The sequence below is a fragment of the Malus sylvestris genome, chromosome 7, assembly GCF_916048215.2.
Source record: "Malus sylvestris chromosome 7, drMalSylv7.2, whole genome shotgun sequence".
In the NCBI taxonomy this organism is placed as follows: Eukaryota; Viridiplantae; Streptophyta; class Magnoliopsida; order Rosales; family Rosaceae; genus Malus; species Malus sylvestris.
The window spans coordinates 28,339,496-28,358,124 of record NC_062266.1 but is presented as its reverse complement, the minus strand read 5'-3'; the positions used below and the strand labels follow the sequence as shown (position 1 = coordinate 28,358,124).

Below are 18,629 nucleotides of genomic sequence, written 5' to 3'. Positions count from 1 at the left end.
AACAAAGGGTATAACCAACTTTATTTTGTGAAATCATCCACTAGTATTAAGTATTATTTGTAACAAGTACAAGAAGAGGTAGGAGAAGGCCCCCATACATCGGCATGAACCAAATGAAATGGTTTGATAGAGTTACAAGGCAACACATAAAATGGAATCTTAGAAGCTTTTTCCATTTTACAAGCTACAAAAATTGGCAATTTATTTACTAGACCAATTACAACTAAATGATGAATTTGTAAAACAGAATGTAAAACTGCACTAGAAGGGTGTCCAAGCCTTTTATGCTAGAGATGAATATCGGCCTTTGTAACTATCAACGCACGAGGATACACTATTATTCCAGAAGATCCATTGGAAGTTGTCCAGTATAATGGATAAAGACCACCTTCACTGGGGCCATGGAAGAGCATATTCCCAGTTCTTAGATCCCTAATATAGAATCCAAAATGATCAAAAGTTAGAGAGCACTAGTTATCATGGATAAATTTGTACACAGATTACAAATTATGAGAACCTTGTGGCACAAGTAAGACATCTTTAAGTCAAAAAGCTGCATCAGATGTGCGTATAAAAGCATGACCAATATGAGATATACACAGACCTTAACCATCGCCAACAAATAGCTGCTTATTGCCAGTGTAAGGAATAACATAATTGAGAGAATAAGGATCTGGAGTAACATGATGGGAAGCACCACTGTTTGTAATCTAATAATTGGGTGTAGGATTAGTTACTGCCAACATAGCCATGGGAGAACAACTCGAAAATTGATGCTTGCCAGAGAATTGATTGTTGCCAGAAATCATTGAAGAAGCAAATTGAGATAGGCAGAAACAATGAGGAGCTTGATGACCATGCTGATTACAAAGCTAACATGAAATTGATTTCCTAGATAAGAAAGACGATTGACTAGACTGGAATCCAGATCGAGATGGACCAGTACCAAGAATTCCACCAGTTTGAGTAATAAAGCAATTTCCCCAAAAATTACGATTTTGATTAAATTTGTTGCAATTATGATTATGTCCTCGATAATTCCCTCGGAATCCAGAGTTATGACCAAAACTATTTGAAGATTGAGCAGCATAAGCATGAAATGGGGTAGATGAATTTGATGCAGTCAATCAAGTTTTATACTTTTGAAGGGAAATTTCCTTGCTCAAAAGTAAACCACAAATGATTCGTAATCATTAGGGAGGCCAGAAAGAATATAAGTTACCAGATTAGACTCAGAAATTGGTTCACTCGCAGCAGTCAATTTGTCAGAAGTTTCTTTAATTGAATTGAGGTAATTAGTCATCGAAGAATCACCTTTTTGGATTGTCTAAATCTTAGCACGAAGACTGTGAATGTGTGTGCGAGAAGCTCATCAAATCGTTTTTCCAGAGAGAGCCACAGAGATCTGGAATAATCCATTCAAACAATTAGAAGGAGAAGATCTTCAGAGAGAGTCAAGTTTATCCAAATAATCAAGATTTGATCTCGCTCACACCAAATTTCATGTGCAGAATTGAGAACACGAAGTCCAGCAGAGTCAGGAACAAATTGAGAGGGACATAAGTTGGTGCCATCAATAAGCCTTAAAAGCTTAAATCGCTTCAGAATTGGAAGAAATAAGTTGCGCCATGTGATGTAGTTGTGACGATTCAGCTTCGTCGGAACCATACCGGCGATATTCTGAACGGTGACAGATGCAATCGGAGCCAGTAGAGGATAAGAAAATTCAGCGTGAGGAGCAGAGGCTGAAGAATTCGTAGGAGAATAAGAATTGGAAGAGTTCATCGTTGTAGCCATAACGGAATAGGGCTGGGTTCGGTTCTCAACGGTTTTAATTTTTTTTCGGTTTTTTCTCGATTCGGTTTCGGTTTTTTTTTTCCTCCAAAAAATGAAAAAATTTGAAATATGAAACTTTAACATCTCCAACACAATAATAAAATCAAAGTTCACATTCAAAGTCGCTTTAGAGTCATCCACATGAAAACCTACAAGTATGAAATCAATTTTGCACATCTATGTTTGACAGAAAAGGAAAGATATGCCATTTGAGAACTGGTACTACTATCATAACCTTAGACTATATTGTCAAAGATAAGGTGTGTCTATAGAATAAACCAAAAATCACATAAAGAAGATGCACATTCAAGTCTAGCAACGCTGCTAAAACTCACAATAGAGGAGTGGATTAGAGCCCAGTTTATACTTTTCAAGGGCAAAATCATTCAAACAAAGAGCCTACCCAAGTCGACATCCCCATTGTCACCAAATTCAACAACAAAACCATGATGAGAATCCAAAGTTGCTCCAGCAACTTCGGGAAAGAACACTGCAACAAAGAATAAGGCAACAAATTGACATATGCCAACGTTACTGACAAAGTTTAAGTCTTCCAACTAGAATCATCAATCAAGTCTACGAATTACAGATAACAGATCAAAGACTACGGATACAAAACACACACACACACACATATATATATATATATATATATATATTGTCATGAAACCATTAGCTACCATAATGACTCCATATGGTCCTCACAATATTATAAGAACATATTTATAATTAAGTTTTCTGATGCCATTCACATGAATTATAAAACAATCTGTGGCCATGTGCCTTTCCATAATTTCCTGAATTCGCATAAAGTGCTCATCCCCTTTCTTTATAATGTTGTCATTTGGTTGCTTTTGGACTACAAATCACGTAAATTAACTAATTAAGTAGCTACTTTGGATCGTATAAAATCCACTCAAACCCTAGTATTTTTTCTTTGTACATTGTCATTAGTTTGATTTTTGTGTTTTCTTTTCCTGGTCTTTCCCTAACTTCCCCAACAACCCTAATTCCCCACATTGACAGACACTCCCCAGCAACCCTAATTACAACCCTAATTTCCCTAACAACCCTAATTTCCCCACATCGATAGACACTCCCCAGCATACCCAAAACAAGTTGCAATGCAGAACCAAAATTTCTCACAAACTAATCAAACCTCAACTAATAGTCTAATAGTGTTTAGAAATGAAATTACCCAACCAAATCTAGCATACCCAAAACAAATTGCAAAATCCATGAAATTGAAAAGCTACAGATCAGAACCAATGAAATTGAAAAAAAAAAAAAATATGCAAAACGCATCACGGGGTTGACTGGCTGAGAGACTAACCTTGCATAGGAGGGAATTTGTGGGTTGAGACTCAATACTCGAAATAGCGAGAGGAAGCGCGGGTCACGGGTCACGGGGGTGAGAGACTGATAGTGAGGTGACGTCGGCGATATGTGAGACAGGTCGCTGGTTGCTGGGAATAAAGAAGACGAAGCGGAAGAACGGTGGAGCTGGGAAGGAGATGGTCCAGAGTGAGAGTACAGATGAGAGATGGATAAGGGAAAAGGAAGAAGGGAATGGATTGATTGATCTGTTTAAGGTTTCAGACTGAAGAGAAGTCAGTCAGTGACTGAACGATGCCGTTCAAGGAAATTTTTTTTATATTAATTTATAATTAAATATGAAACGACTTCGTTTTGCCTATACTTCGGGTCGGTCTAGTTTCTGAACCCTAGAAACTGAACAGAATTGAGCTAGTTTCGGTTCGGTTCGGTTCGGTTTTACACTTTCGGTTTAGTTTTTTTTTACCTTGGTTTGGTTTTCGGTTCGGTTTTTTTCGGTTTTCGGTTTTTCGAACCCACCCCTATAACAAAATCTCACAGAGAATTGAAGAGAAAAGTACGAAAAGACCTGTTTGGCAAGAGAGAAAGTGCAAGAAAATCAACAACAGGGAAATGGGAGATCAACGTCGGTGGACTCCGGCGATGATACAATGTGGAAAGTATTATCTTAGCGAGTAAAGAATTGGAGTTTTAGAGAGAGAGGAAAGTGTAGAGAGAATTGTGCAGCTGTATTTCATTACATTGTGATTAAGTGTACATTGAGTATTTATATATAAATACCAAATCTAACTAATGTGCTAACTCAGCACTTCCTTAACAAACATATACACTGAGATACTAATCTGGTGCTTTACACATTTGATAAGATTGTGAACCTTCATTACTCCTAATAGTTGAGTACGAATATTGACTTTTAAATCAATAACTAAGTAGCTAATGAAGGTCCCATCTATGGTATCCTCTATATTTAGAAACAATGAAAATTTAAAATTACTTTGAAAATGTGAAGAAAGCTTGAATTAAAAATAAACCTTCGCAATGAAATAGTGAAACAAATTTGGTTTAAATATTGTGTAAACAATCAAGAGAACAACAAGATCTATAGTGCGTATATCCACTTGTCACGCAGGTGACCCGAGTTCCATCCCCGGCAACGGTGCGTATTCTGCTGCGTGATGTTCCATTCTCTAAATAAATTGAGTCCCCAAATTCCAACCTTCCCCTTCATCATTTTCCTGCTATTTTTCACCCACATGGTTCTAATCAATCCATCTTCTATCTATACCATTTGGCTCTATCTTCCTTCACTCCCACAAATTTTCAGATCTGTAATTGCTTCCCTTATTCGTGTTAAGCTCCAGCTCGGGTGTGTACATCACCACCATCCACTTGTCTGCCGTTCTAGGCGCTGTTGCTTGTGGGATTTTCCACTGGCTTCCTTGCCTTGGTGGTTGCGATTTGGATATTTGTGGTTCTTGTTGCAGGTAGGTGGAGTCTTCTTCTTTTTGTTTATGGGGCTTTGCCTTGTTGGATCTTCGGCGTCTGCATGGGAAGCTGGTTCGTTGTTGATGGTTGGTGCTCCGGCGGCGATAGAGGAAACCAGCTGCTTGGTTTTTCTGGTTTTGTGTTTTTTCTGTTTTGGTCCCCAAAGTTTGCGTTGTGATCCTTTTTTGTGTTGCTATGGAGTTTTATATCTTTGTTTTGTGCTTTTATTGTAAGTGAGCCTCCATCTATGTATGTGTGTGCGCTTGGTAATAATATTTGAAAAAAAAGAAGGGGAAGAATCGATTGGACCAACCTGACAGTAGAAAGATAGGAACCACTGGATCAACCTTAAGGTTCAAGTTTGAAAACAAAATTTATTTCAGCATTTATTAATTAGACCTAACAATAAATCAAAAGCCACATGATATCATTTTAAAAGGAAAGAGGACAGGTGTCAAACTTTAATTCGTTGAGAAACTTAAAAAAAATTATTGTGTCCGAAACACCAGTGGTTATCACGTGTCATTATATAAGTGGATGAAAGACTTATTTTCAAGTTTTAATTTTTTAACACAAATATCTTACCACTTATATAATCACACATGTGTGCCACTTTGTGTTCCAAGCACATTAAGAAATCTATCGTAAAAAAGGAGCCTGTTGACCCTAAAAACTACTAAGCCTACGTGGCATGCAAGCCGAGTAATCTATGAGCTAACTACGTCCTTCGGTTGAATGCGGGGCGTGCCAACTCATCGACCGAGCTCGACCGAGGAGTAAAATATGTTGATGTTGCGTTGGGTGCGCGGCTGACTTCTGAGTCTTGCGATTGCGGCCGAGAAAGGAACACGTCTCGGCCTCTTGGGTTCTCGAGCCTGAAGACAAGGCTACTATTCTTACGAAGTTCACGAATCGCCGTCGTCGGATTCGGTCACAGTGATGGTATTCGTCAGAGTAAACTCACGCCGAATCGACACCAAAGTGTAAGGGCACAAATACTCAAAGCAGATATGAGTCTTAATAGTGAACGTAGTTCGGCCGTCTGAATGCCAAACCCTAAATCCTATTTGAGAATATCCAATCATAAAATAACTCGGCGTGCAATGCGTCGAGCTCAGTAAGCTGTAACACCTCACTTCGCCGAGAAGGCTAATAAGATGACCTCAATCAATAAGGATTCGGAAACCCTTCTCGACCGAGACTTGGATAGGTAACCAGCCGTCTTCGCCGCAGTGCTGTTGATGCCAACGGAAGATGTTGTGAGATCAGTTGATTCTACGGCGACAGAGCTATCTATGCCGACTGAAGATATCACCGGTTGCTTTCACAGTGCTGTTGATGCCAACGGAAGATGTGTCAGCGAAAAGAGAAAATAAAAATCTCAAGTTGTTGAGAGAGTTTGCGCAGGGTAGTTGTGTGTTGAATTGGAGGGCCCCTTCTGTTTTCTACGCATCTCGTATTTATAGGACTATCATCTTGATAGTCGTCGTGTTGTAAAACTGCCGTCAATTCCAACGCTTCCTCTTGCATAACAATTTCATGCAAAACAAAAGATTGTTATGCCTTATCACTTACCAGCACGATACCACCACATGCTAATTAATAGCATGTACCAATTATTAGCACATACCTTTATGCTGATAAGCATCTTAATTTGAAATATACCACATCTTGCATGCACGGCTAACCAACTCCAAGCACACGTGGAGTTGATTCTCTGTTGATTATGCATCTTGGCATCCCATTTAAACGTATACATTAATCTTCTATGCCAATCAATATCCGTTTGCCAACCAACTCCGCAATATATTAAAACTGTTGATAAAACGCTCTAATCCTCCAATCCACCATGCGTCCAAACTCCAAGAGTCCCAAATCAAATTGAACTGCATTACTTGCTTTGGAAATATAATTTGCATCTCATCTATCTGTAAACAACCAGCTGGATATAGCTAATATTAGGTTTAGATAATATAACATATATTAAGAGATAACATTATGATTAAAACCACAATATTATTCTTTAATAATAGTTGAAAATCATCTTAACCACTTTATCATCCAACGGTCTATAACTCTACTCATCTAACGGCCTCGATTACTCAAACCGATTGTGTAATTTTGGGCTCAAACAGAGCCATGTGAAAATTGATTCCCTAAAGAGCTACCCCATCTACCACGACAACATGAACAACGTTTGAAACTAAGTTGAATTATTGAGCAAAACAATACAAAAATATATTGATTTCCCTACCCCTCCAGGCTGCTATAGTTTGGTGAAAACATAAAAGCTAGTTTAATATAAAATGTTGAAGTGATTTAATTGTAACCGTCCAAATGAGAGGGAAGGAAGGGGAGAGAAAACAAGCAAGAAGAGAATCCTACTCCAAAAAACTCAGTCTTCCCTTCCAATCTTTGATTCCATTCATATCCCTCAAAACACCTCATATCATTCCATTTTGCATGCACGCATCAACAACCTCGTATATTCTACACCTGAAACTTCAAATCTTTGGCAATAATTGATGTAGAGTGTATCCCACATTCAAGCAAAAAGTATCAACGGTTCGATGCTATTCTGTTTAAATTTATTACAAAAGTCGTATGGCTCGGCTCACGCCATTTCAGTTCAGTTTATACTAGTTTTGCGATCTTGACAATATATATATATATATATATATATATATATATATATATATATATATATATATTCAAATCTTCTACTTTCAATACCAAATACATACTTCAACCACAAATTCAAGCAAATTTGAGTTTTCACTACTAGATCTACAAGATTTGTAACCGGAAGATAGAAAGTAATAGCGTACATTCTAAACTAAAATTAAAGTGTACATGATGCATAATATAATGGAAAGTAATGAAAAAAATAAAGTAAAGGGAAGAGAAGCAAGAAAAATATTGGGCTTATGCACATTGCCTTCTTGGAAAAATGGCTTATTATATAAGAATAATAACAAAGCAATAATTTATATTAAAATTGATTCGGTCTGGTTCCTCCGGTTCTTAGAATTTTTAAATTGGAATTGATTTGAGAGGATCTGGTTTGATTTGTGTTCTGATTTTGACTTTTTTTTTATTAACGCGATCTTTTACAGGTTTTTGTATCATGGTTCGATTCGGTTTTTCTATTCAATGGTTTTTATGCCCACCCTTACTTCTTGGACAAATTTACTGTGCAATTTCTTCCAAAACCCGAGTTTATGGATTTCCTGATGGGATTTGTCCAATGGATGAAATGTTGATAGGGGAGGTCCAAGAGGAAGAATATTTGATAAAAAGAGAAGAAAAATGGTGGAATTGACGAGAGAGGAAGAAGATAATGAGTTCTCAGATGGGGTTTAGGGTTTACTTTTCCTTTTCTATGTTTTATGCCATTTTAAATTTGATTGGATTATTTATTTATTTATTTGAAAAGGTTAACTAGAACGGTAAACTTGTCTTCAAGGGTTTACTTTACGCTGAAGTCAGCATATTATTAGGTTAATCTAGGCAAATCTTAGCAGGAAACCCATAAACTCGGGGTTTGGTAGAAATTGCATGGTAAATTTGTCCAAGAAGAGCTCCAGACTTAACCCGCACGCTCTCAACGACAACATTGACATCAACGGAATTAAAATGGATGAACATGTCAATCATGACAAAGGTCACATCCGACGATATGCTCTCAAAGTCATGGCCGCCGCTTCGGGTTTTAACTTGCAATCCATTATGTTTTGCACAGAGAATGGTTGCTTAAATGTGGGATACACTCTTGACTGAGATTATGGCCAAGGGTTTTGGAAATTTGGAGTTTCAGGTGTAGAATATACGTGGTTATTGATACGTGCATGCAAAATGGAATCGTATAATGTGTTTTGAGGTATAAATGTAATCCAAGATTGGAAGGATAGACACCCCAGGCGGCACCACCATCCACCTGACTACCCCAAATGGCATTGTCAACGTCAACTCCCTCTTCTCCTTAGCCGTCTTCATCGCCCTCACCTGGAACCCCTCCGACCCCAGTAACAGGCTCATCGAGGACGACACCACCGCCTGCCTCCCTGGCCCCCTTGTGGCCGAGGACCTCGTTATTAACACTATGAATCTGATGAAGAAATGAAGAAATAAAGGTTTACAGAAAGAATAGCAAAGAGAAAGAGGAAGAGAAAGAGAAATGTAGAGACTTTTCAGATTACTTCATGAAGTCTTAATGCTTACAAGCTATGCTATATATAGCATTTTACACTTGTCAGCTCATCTTTATCCACCTAACTAACTTTTAACCATTCAACTAACTACCAACAATTCTCAACTGTATTTAGCTGACATGGCACACACCCTTATTTTACTAATGACATGTGTCTACACTTATCATCCCCCCTCAATCTCAGCTGGGTGTACCGAGCTTGAGATTGCAACAATGTCTGAAGAATGCTGGACCATGCAATCCATTGGTTAAAATATCTGCAATCTGATGCTCTGTTGAAAGATACTGCACTTGTAAGTCTTTTCTTTGAACCTTCTTTCTGACAAAGTGAAAATCTGTGTCAAGGTGCTTGATCCTTGTGTGAAACACTGGATTTGAACAGAGAGCAAGAGCTGATAATTTGTCACAATGAAGTAAAGGTGGTTCCAATACAAACTGATGTAAATCATTCAACAAAAGCTTGACCCAAGCTATATCTGCAGCACAATGGGCAAGGGCTTTGTATTCAGCCTCTGTTGAGCTTTTAGACACTGAGGATTGTTTCTTCGATTGCCATGATATCATATTTTGACCCATGAATACTACAAAACCAGTAATAGATCTTTTAGTATTAGGATCTGCAGCCCAATCAGAGTCTGAGAAAGCTGTGATAGAATTATCTGAAGATGAGGAATATGTGAGTCCACATTGAATAGTGCCCTGTACATATCTCAAAATTCTCTTGACAAGACCAAAATGTTCATGTGTTGGATTAGTCATATATTGACATGCCAAATTAACAGCATATGATAGATCAGGCCTGGTAAAGGTTAGATATTGTAAAACACTAACCAAACTCCTATAGATACTTGGATCATCCAAAAGAGTACCTTCGGAAGCAAGAAATTGTGTTTGAGGTTTACATGGAGTTGCAGTAGGATTGCAACTGTCCATACCAGCCTTATGAATCAAATCTGTGGCATACTTTGATTGATTGATAAAAATATCCCCATTGGTCTTGTATTCAACCTGTAATCCCAGAAAGTAAGACAACTTGCCCATGTCTTTTAAATCAAACACATCACTAAGTTCTTGAATGACATATTGCACCTTTGAAGCATTGGCCCTTGTTAATATTATGTCGTCGACATAGAGTAACAAAGCAATTACATCAATGCCATCATGCTTAATAAAGAGACTTGTATCTGCCTGAGACATTTGAAATCCCATTGCAGGAAGATAACCTGTGAATTTGACATTCCAGGCACGTGGTGCCTGTTTCAAACCATATAGAGACTTCACAAGTTTACAGACATGCCCTGGCTTAGATGAATCCACAAATCCTCGAGGTTGCTTCATATACACTTCTTCTTCTAAATCACCATGCAAAAATGCATTCTTGACATCCAATTGCCGTAACTCCCATTTATAAGAAGCTGCAAGAGATATAATCATCCTAACTGTGGTATGTCTGACAACCGGACTGAAAGTTTCAAAATAATCTAAACCATGTTCTTGAGTGAACCCTTATGCCACTAAGCGTGCTTTATACCGAGAAATCGAACCATCTGGATTCTTCTTTACTTTGTAAACCCATTTGCTACCAATGATTGATCTATGTTTTGGTGGAGGCATCAAAATCCATGTGCCTTAACTTTTTAAAACATCAAATTCCTCCTGCATTGCCTTCTGCCAATGTGCACTTGTTGCAGCACTTTTGAAAGATGTAGGTTCAGCTATATCACTGCATTGAGATACAAAAGAGAAACCTCCAATTGCATATTGATCTTGATCATCAATATGAAGAGTGGTTAATTGAGGTAGAGTAGCAATATAGCTTGAATAATCCTTTCTTTGTATGGTTCCAGTTTGTAACCTAGTACTCATTTTGTGTACTGGATGATTAGAAGGCAAATCAGAAGATAAATGAGTATTAAAAGGAAGATGCACCTCTAATTGTGCAGGATCCAGGACAGGTAACATTGAGGCTGTAACTGAAAGGGAATGTGTTGTTTCAGATGGTTGTGACACTGTGAGACTACCTGAAGTAGCTGATTCTTGCACAAAGTTGCGTTCTGAACTTGAGTTAGCAATATCTAGTGAGTCATGTTCCAGAGATCCTGATTCTAATACACTCTGTGTTTGTTGTAAAGGAATAGTCACTACTATTGAATTGCTTGATGAAGCATTTGTCTGAGACTCAGCTTGAATTGTACAATTTGACACACCAGATTTAGATTTGCAGAGAAACACACTCTCATCATGAACCACATGTCTTGTTATCAATAGCTTCTGAGTTTGTTCATGATAACATATAACACCCTTATATCCTAGTGCATAGCCAACAAAAACACACAGTGATGCTCTTGGTTGCAACTTGTTATTATTATAAGGCTTGATGTAAGGATATACAGCAGTGCCAAATATTTTCAAGTTTTGAAGTTGAGGTTTAACGTTAAATAACAACTGATAAGGAGACTTCATTCCCAAAGTCCTATATGGCATCCTATTCATTAAAAATACAGAGTGAGCACAAGCATGAAACCACAAGGTTTGAGGTAACTGAGCAGTTGTCATCAGAGTTATAGCTGTTTCTATGATATGTCTATGCTTTCTTTCAACAATTCCATTTTGCTGAGGTGTGTATGGACATGAGACCATATGAAAAATTCCCTTAGTTTGTAGAAAACCCTCAAACTGTTTACTACTAAACTCTCCACCCCTATCTGTTTGCAAGCATTTAATTCTAACAACAAACTGAGTATAAATGAAATGATAGAAATTCTGAAAGATACCAAACACTTCTGATTTATTTATTAAGGGAAAAATCCATAAATGTCTTGTAAACTCATCCACAAAACTCACATAATATCTAAACCCTTCTACATACTTAGTTGGTGAAGGACCCCAGAGATCCGAATGGACTTTTTGAAATGGAAAACTACATTGTTCTTTCTTATCTAAGAAAGGTTGTCTAGACATTTTCCCAGATATATAATAGGAACATACATGTGGATCATCAGAAGCACTGACTATATCGGATTGCTGCAACATAACAGAGAGAACTTCATTACTAGGATGGCCTAATCTTTGATGCCACACTGCTGACTTAACCTTCTGACTAAGCAAATCAGTTGACTTTTGAGCTGGAGAAACTAAATTCTTTGAAAACATCTTGATCGGAATCTAAAACAACTCGCCATCACTGCTCATTTCGTGGTATATTACAACCTTGGTTACCTTGTCCTGCACATAGAAATTAGTATCATCACTGAACCAGCAATAGTTGTCTTTACACATTTGTTTGACAGATAAAAGACTAACAACAATAGTTGGAACATGACATTTCTTAGAAGTAATGAATGAGGTAATGTTTTCAACCATGTAGAACTAATATGTTTGATTTGCAAACCTTCACCATTGCCAATTGTTATTTTATCATTGCCCTCATATGGAGAAACCTGCTGCAAGGAATGGAGATCTGCTGTCATGTGATGTGATGCTCTAATGTCAATGATCCATGAATCATTGGGAAGGAAGTTGGCAGGAGCTTGAGCTTGCATGGTAGTTAACGTAGGAGCAGGTGCAGAACCTTGATAGGCAAAATTGTTCCTGTGATGACAATCTAATGCATTGTGTCCTCGCTTGCCACAAATCTGACACTTAAGAATTGATCCATTTGAACTCGGATTGGTAGACCTCTTCCAACAATTTGGAGCTGTATGCCCCATCTTGGAACATATCTGACATTCAGGGATAATATTCAGCCTAGTTTTAGTTTTTCCAAACCATAACTGCCAACTTCCACCATTCCGTCTTCCGCCTGATGTACTCCCACGATTACCACCATAGTTTGATGATCTAAAATTACCATTACCATTTGGTTTTGTACCATAGACATTTCTTGTACCAGTATTGGAATTAGGATATTGTCTATGTGCATTAGTATTCCCAACAAAGCCATATGCATTAGAAAAATCAGGATAGAATAGAGGTTGAGGATGTATTATAGGAAATTGATTACTTGGAAATAGTGATGCATTAGAAAAATCAGGATACACTGGAGGTTGAGGCTGCATCCTAGGATACTGAGTACTAGGAAATGGTGATGGATACTGAATATGAGAAACTGGCATTGATGATGATGGATGCATTACAGAATTAGATGATGATGCTCCCTGATTTGGTACTCCAAAAGATGGAGTTGCATTTGGAATCCGTGTAAGAATCCATCAAGTACTATACACAACCTCATTAGAGTTACTTGATGACCCTTGAGCCATTGTAGATTGTGAAGAAGAAGCAACATTCCTTTGCACATACATTCCAGAAAATTTTTGAGATAAACCACTCACCACAGACTCAGCCTCCCTTTCTGCACATAGTAACTGTTATCTAAATTCCCTTAAGGACATAGTGGTGTCTCTTGTGTAAATCACTGTTTTAATCACAAAATATTCCCTCGGTAAACCAGACAAAGTAGCGACAATGAAATCATTATTAGTTACAGATTCTCCCGCAGCAATTAACTGATCTTTAATATTTCTAAGTTTAGATAGATATTGATCAATAGAGTCACTACCCTTTTGCGTGGTCTGAAATTCAGTCTTTAACGTATTCACCCTTGCTTTAGAAACAGAAGCATACCTATCTTGAAGATTAGTCCAGGCCTCATGAGCAGTCCTAGATCCCAAAACATGCTCAATAGACTTATCAGTCAATGTAGCAATTAACAAACTCAAGAGAGCAAGATCAACAGCTTCCCATTCTGTATATGGCTAAGAAATTTCATTTGTAACACCACGATCAGTGCTAACCACAAATTTTGGTGAAGATATAAGTGACCCATTAAAGTGATCAAACAACTTATATTCTTTGAGAACAGATTTGAACTGAAACACCCATTTCGAAAAGTTCTTGTCATTCAACTTAATTGTCAACATTCCCAAAAGCCCTTCAATTTTTACGGATGAAGATGCCATCACTATTGGCTAGATTAACAGTCTTATCAAGAAACAACTATCTCCTCAACACTTCAAGAAGAACAAAGTAACAAGAAACGCTTCAAATTTCAACTAACAATGGTCACGAAAATTCAACTATTCGTCACAAACATTCACAGAAATGGCTTCGTGCCCTCAAATTTCAACAACTCTTCAAAGAAATTCACAGAAATGGCTTCGTGCCCACAATTTCCAATTAACTAATCTTTTACAAACATTCACAGAAATGGCTTCGTGCCCAACAATACAACCAATCTTGAAATGACTTTGTACCACAAACAAATAGTAATGGCTTCGTGCCGCAAACAAACTAGATCTATTACTCCACAGAATTAAAGCGTGAAAGAGAATCGAAACAATAACCTGATTCGCATCGACAATGAAGATGCACCAACTCAAAATTCCAGAAAAAACCCCAATACGCCGACGAACCCCAAGAAGATCAAACCTTCAGCACCGATAAACTTGAGATAACCCAGCCCACATCAGAACCGATGACTCTTGATACCATATTAACACTATGAATCTAATGAAGAAATGAAGAAATATGTATAAAGGTTTACAGAAATAATAGCAAAGAGAAAGAGGGAGAGAGAGAGAAATGTAGAGACTTTTCAGATTACTTCATGAAGTCTTAATGCTTACAAGCTATGCTATATATAGCATTTTACACTTGTCAGCTCATCTTTATCCACCTAACTAACTTTTAACCATTCAACTAACTACCAACAATTCTCAACTGTATTTAGCTGACATGACACACACCCTTATTTTACTAATGACGTGTGTCTACACTTATCACTCGTCTCCTTCCACGTCTGCTCCTTCAGCTCCTTCCTCTTCTCCAGCCTCATCGCCACGGCCTCAGGCAGGCATCCGGATCACCCACAACCCGTCCTATCACCCGCCCGCCGAGATTCTAGCCCGGGTCAGCAATAGCTCTGTCCCCCGGATCGGGATGCTCGTCTCGAGTCTCGGTTCGGTTGCCAGGTGCGTGTTCGTGATGCTGGCTCTCATCAACGTGGTGCAGATCAACTCGGGACTTTGGCTTGCGGCAGCTCCCACACTCTCGCCGCCGTTGTCCCGCTCGTCATCTTCGTCCCTGTGCGCTGCACATCTACGTTTGCACAGTTTTGTAAGCATTTACGCGCTAAATTTTTGTATGTTAGTTCTAATTTGATGTATTTGAATGTTTGATTTGGATTAATCCTGAGATTTAAGTTCTTAAATTCGATTAAAACATATAATTCCTTGATCTTCGTTCACATTAGTAGTGGCACAAGTGGGAAATCAAATTGATTAGTGCTCCACAATTTGGGTGAAATGGGAATTTGGGGATGAGTGGTAGTACACGTGGATTAGCAAGTGCTAATATTCAAGTGAATTTGTTCATGTTACCAATTATTCCTTTTGCTCTGTTTTGGATTAGTCATGCTGTGTCCATCATGACTTCATGAGTGTGGAACGGCCAATCAGGCACTCACATCCGAGATGTTATCATGGCAGTATCTTAAGCTAATCACGTGTGTTAACTGTGTTAGCTTGTAACATCCTCGCGCGTCTTCTATTTCGTTCTAAGCAGGGTGGGGAGGTTGTCATCAGAGGAATATTAGGGTCTATTTGGTATCCTATTTGAATTTTTTTTTATCATTTCTAAAAACATTTCTTAAGAACATTTCTTGAAAATAATTTTTTTTAAGACTTAAAAACTTGATTGGTTTGTGATTTAAAAATTTTAAATCTTACGACTTAAAAATAGACAAAGAGATCTAAAAAGAGGGGGTCGTAGGAGAGGGAGAAAGAGGAGAGAAGAGGAAAGAAAGTAAGAGATGATTGAATGAAAGAGAAAGAAGAGAGAGGATCAGACGAGATAGAGAGGAAAAAGAGTGAGAGAAAGAAGCGAAAGAATGAAGAGAGCAGATTGGAGAAGAGATGAAAAAGGAAAAAAAAAAAAGAGAGAAAGAAGAAAAGAGAGAGATAGATTTGGAGTGAGAGTGGAAGAGGGAGAGAAAAGAAAGGAGTGAGTTTAAGTTTAAAAACTCTAAAAACTCACTTTTTATGTTTTTAGAGAATATACTATATTTTTTAGTTAGTATTGAGTTCAGTTTTTGAAAATAGTCATACCAAACAAGTTTTTAAGGCCTAAAACTTGAAAATTGTTTTTGAGTTTAAAAAGTTGGATTCAAGTAAAGTACCAAACAAACCCTTAGTTGCTTGATGATTTCTGTTGAGTGGGTGATTATGGTTGGGTAGTTCAATACTTAACCGTGCTTTAGCGGTTTTTCTTCAGTGCAAATACACTGCAGTCTTTCACACCATCCCACTACTTGCTTTGCTCTTTAGAAGTGGTAGCTTGGATCTCTGGACTGGTTTAACACTGATTGAACGTAGTGTGCAAAGAAGTACCAAAGAAAAACCGATGATTTACAGGGTATCGGTCTAATTCTTATAGGTCTAATTAGTCTAGAGAAACAGATTGAGGTAGGAATAGGATGTAGTGGTGGAGATTTGTGAGATTGATTGCTGCTGTGTTATCTGTTGCAAAAGAAATTCCCTTGTGCGCCTCTTCTCTGAAATGACAAAAGTAATGGAATGGTGGCAAGCACTTTAGTTAGAGGTGATAATTTTCATTGGCCTAAAGTCGCCAGGTAATCGAGATCCATTTCTGAAGGAGTAGGTGCGGCAATAAACAAAGCATGCCTCCTTCCAGTGCTACCTCCACTATGCCTTGTGGGTTTTGTCTTTCGGTAACTAATCAAGTGTCTTTTGAGCTGCCTATTGCTGTATAAAAACAGGAAGTCGAGAAGTGTTTTCTGCACTGAATTGAAAAAATGGAAGCTCCAATGAAGTACATTTGCCTCATAGTGTTTCTTGCAATTCTCGGCATAAGTCAGTTTAATGGGGCATATGGGGCTGGTGAGTGTGGAAAATCTAGTCCTGATAGCGAAGCTTTGAAGCTGGCTCCCTGTGCATCAGCAGCACAGGATGAAAAGGCTCCAGTTTCCGCTAGTTGCTGTAGCCAGGTAAAAAGGATAGGCCAGAACCCTAGCTGCCTCTGTGCCGTGATGCTTTCAAATACTGCTAAGATGTCGGGAGTGAAACCAGAAATTGCTGTTACCATTCCAAAACGTTGTAACATTGCTGATCGTCCCGTGGGTTTCAAGTGTGGAGGTTTGTTTTTAACAACTCAATTGTTTCTAAATGCCTCCTCAACATACATTTACAGTTTTATTAACACTACCTGTTCTTATTTCAGCTTATACACTGCCCTGAAGTCGCTGATGGTGCCTGGTACAAGGACTGTGAACGAGTACTGGAGATTGTATCTCATTATCTCTGTAACTAGGTTTCATCTAGCGTTTCACTGTGACATGTTGATCCAGATACCCTAAATAATAAATAAATTGTTGATGTTTTAACCGTCTTTAAGAATTTACTTCGTGTTATCCTTATTGATGTTAACCATGGCTGCTTACATCCATAACCAAAAAGGAAAGTAAAGATGAAAGGGGTATCTCAATTGCTTCTTAGCTTCAACTCCTGCTTATATTCATATTCAATTGCTAAGCATGTTAGAACTTGTATGTGAGAAGTGAATCAAACACCTAATGAAGACATGAAATAACATTACTTTAAAGAGATATAATATAAAGAAGATTATACATGTTGATCAATGTATAATATAAGGTGAGAAAACTATAAGTATTGTACAAATTAATATAGAGAACGGTTGTAAGGAAGTGGAAAACTGAAAGTAACTGCAACCATGATAGGAGGGGCAGTTACATCCTTATAACTAGGGTTTTGATCCCCTTTCTCGGATATATATGGATCTCTTAATGCTAATGTTGGATCTATCGAAAACAAGGAGTTCCAATCCGTTTCCAAGAGAAAGGATGATCTCAGCCACGTCTCTATCACCATGGCTACATCCTTAAGTAAGTTTAATGCATTAATTGTCTATCGACAGAATGCATTATGCAGAAACTAGGGTTAATAACACTGCACACATACATTGCAGTACGTGGTTCAATTACATTGTTGGATGTTCAATCTTTTTAAACATACAGATATATATACACTCATAAGGACTACATGTGGTATCAGAGCCAGGTTATATCATCCCACTACGAGAAAATTAGACATGAAAACCACTCGCTGCTACTTTGTTGGTTATGCAGAAAAATCCAAAAGGTTTAGGTTTTATTGTCCTACTGCACATACAAGAATAGCTGAAAGTCATAATGCCAAGTTTATTGAAGACTTTGATTTGTCACATGAACCCCCCAAACAGTTATATGCCTTTGAAGAGCATGACAACCATTCCTCTTTGTCTCAAGATTCTGGAATGGATAATAGTGTTACCATTCCCTTGTATCTATCTGGTGGTACACCATTGTCTTCAAATGTGACTGCACTTGATATCCCTACACCTAGTGCAGTAGCTACAACATTTCCCAATCCAGATACATTGGTCTTACATGATCCTATTCACTCATCTGCAGCAATAACTGAAGCACCAGAATCATCTTCATAGTTTCAGGCACCCTTACTGAGGAAATCGATGAGAACCAGAAAGTCGGCTATTCCACATGATTATTTGTGTTATCTACAAGAAGTTGAATATGATCTTGGTAATGAAGATGATCCCGTGAATTACAAACATGCAATGGCGAGTTCTAAAAGTGAATTATGGAAGGCTGCAATGACAGAAGAACTTGCTTCCATGGAAAGTAATCATGTTTGGACCTTGGTTGATGGTTCAGACACCAAAAGAGCAA

The 18,629-nt window shown here is 38.0% G+C and overlaps 1 protein-coding gene, 1 long non-coding RNA gene and 1 pseudogene across 2 annotated transcripts; 2 read left to right on the top strand and 1 right to left on the bottom strand.

Moving 5' to 3' along the window:
- LOC126629691 (uncharacterized) lies at positions 1–1,872 on the bottom strand. Its single transcript, XR_007625833.1, has 3 exons — positions 1,494–1,872; positions 1,315–1,405; positions 1–432 (listed from the first exon to the last, which is right to left on the bottom strand). It is a non-coding gene; the product is annotated as an uncharacterized LOC126629691 (long non-coding RNA).
- Positions 1,873–3,350: 1,478 nt separating this feature from the next.
- LOC126630254 (uncharacterized) lies at positions 3,351–15,095 on the top strand (annotated as a pseudogene).
- Positions 15,096–16,089: 994 nt separating this feature from the next.
- On the top strand, positions 16,090–17,280 carry LOC126629942 (uncharacterized). Its single transcript, XM_050300115.1, has 2 exons — positions 16,090–17,019; positions 17,105–17,280. The coding sequence occupies exons 1-2, from the start codon at positions 16,680–16,682 to the stop codon at positions 17,119–17,121; spliced, it is 357 nt and encodes a 118-aa protein (XP_050156072.1). The 5' UTR covers positions 16,090–16,679; the 3' UTR covers positions 17,122–17,280.
- The last annotated feature ends 1,349 nt before the right edge of the window (positions 17,281–18,629 follow it).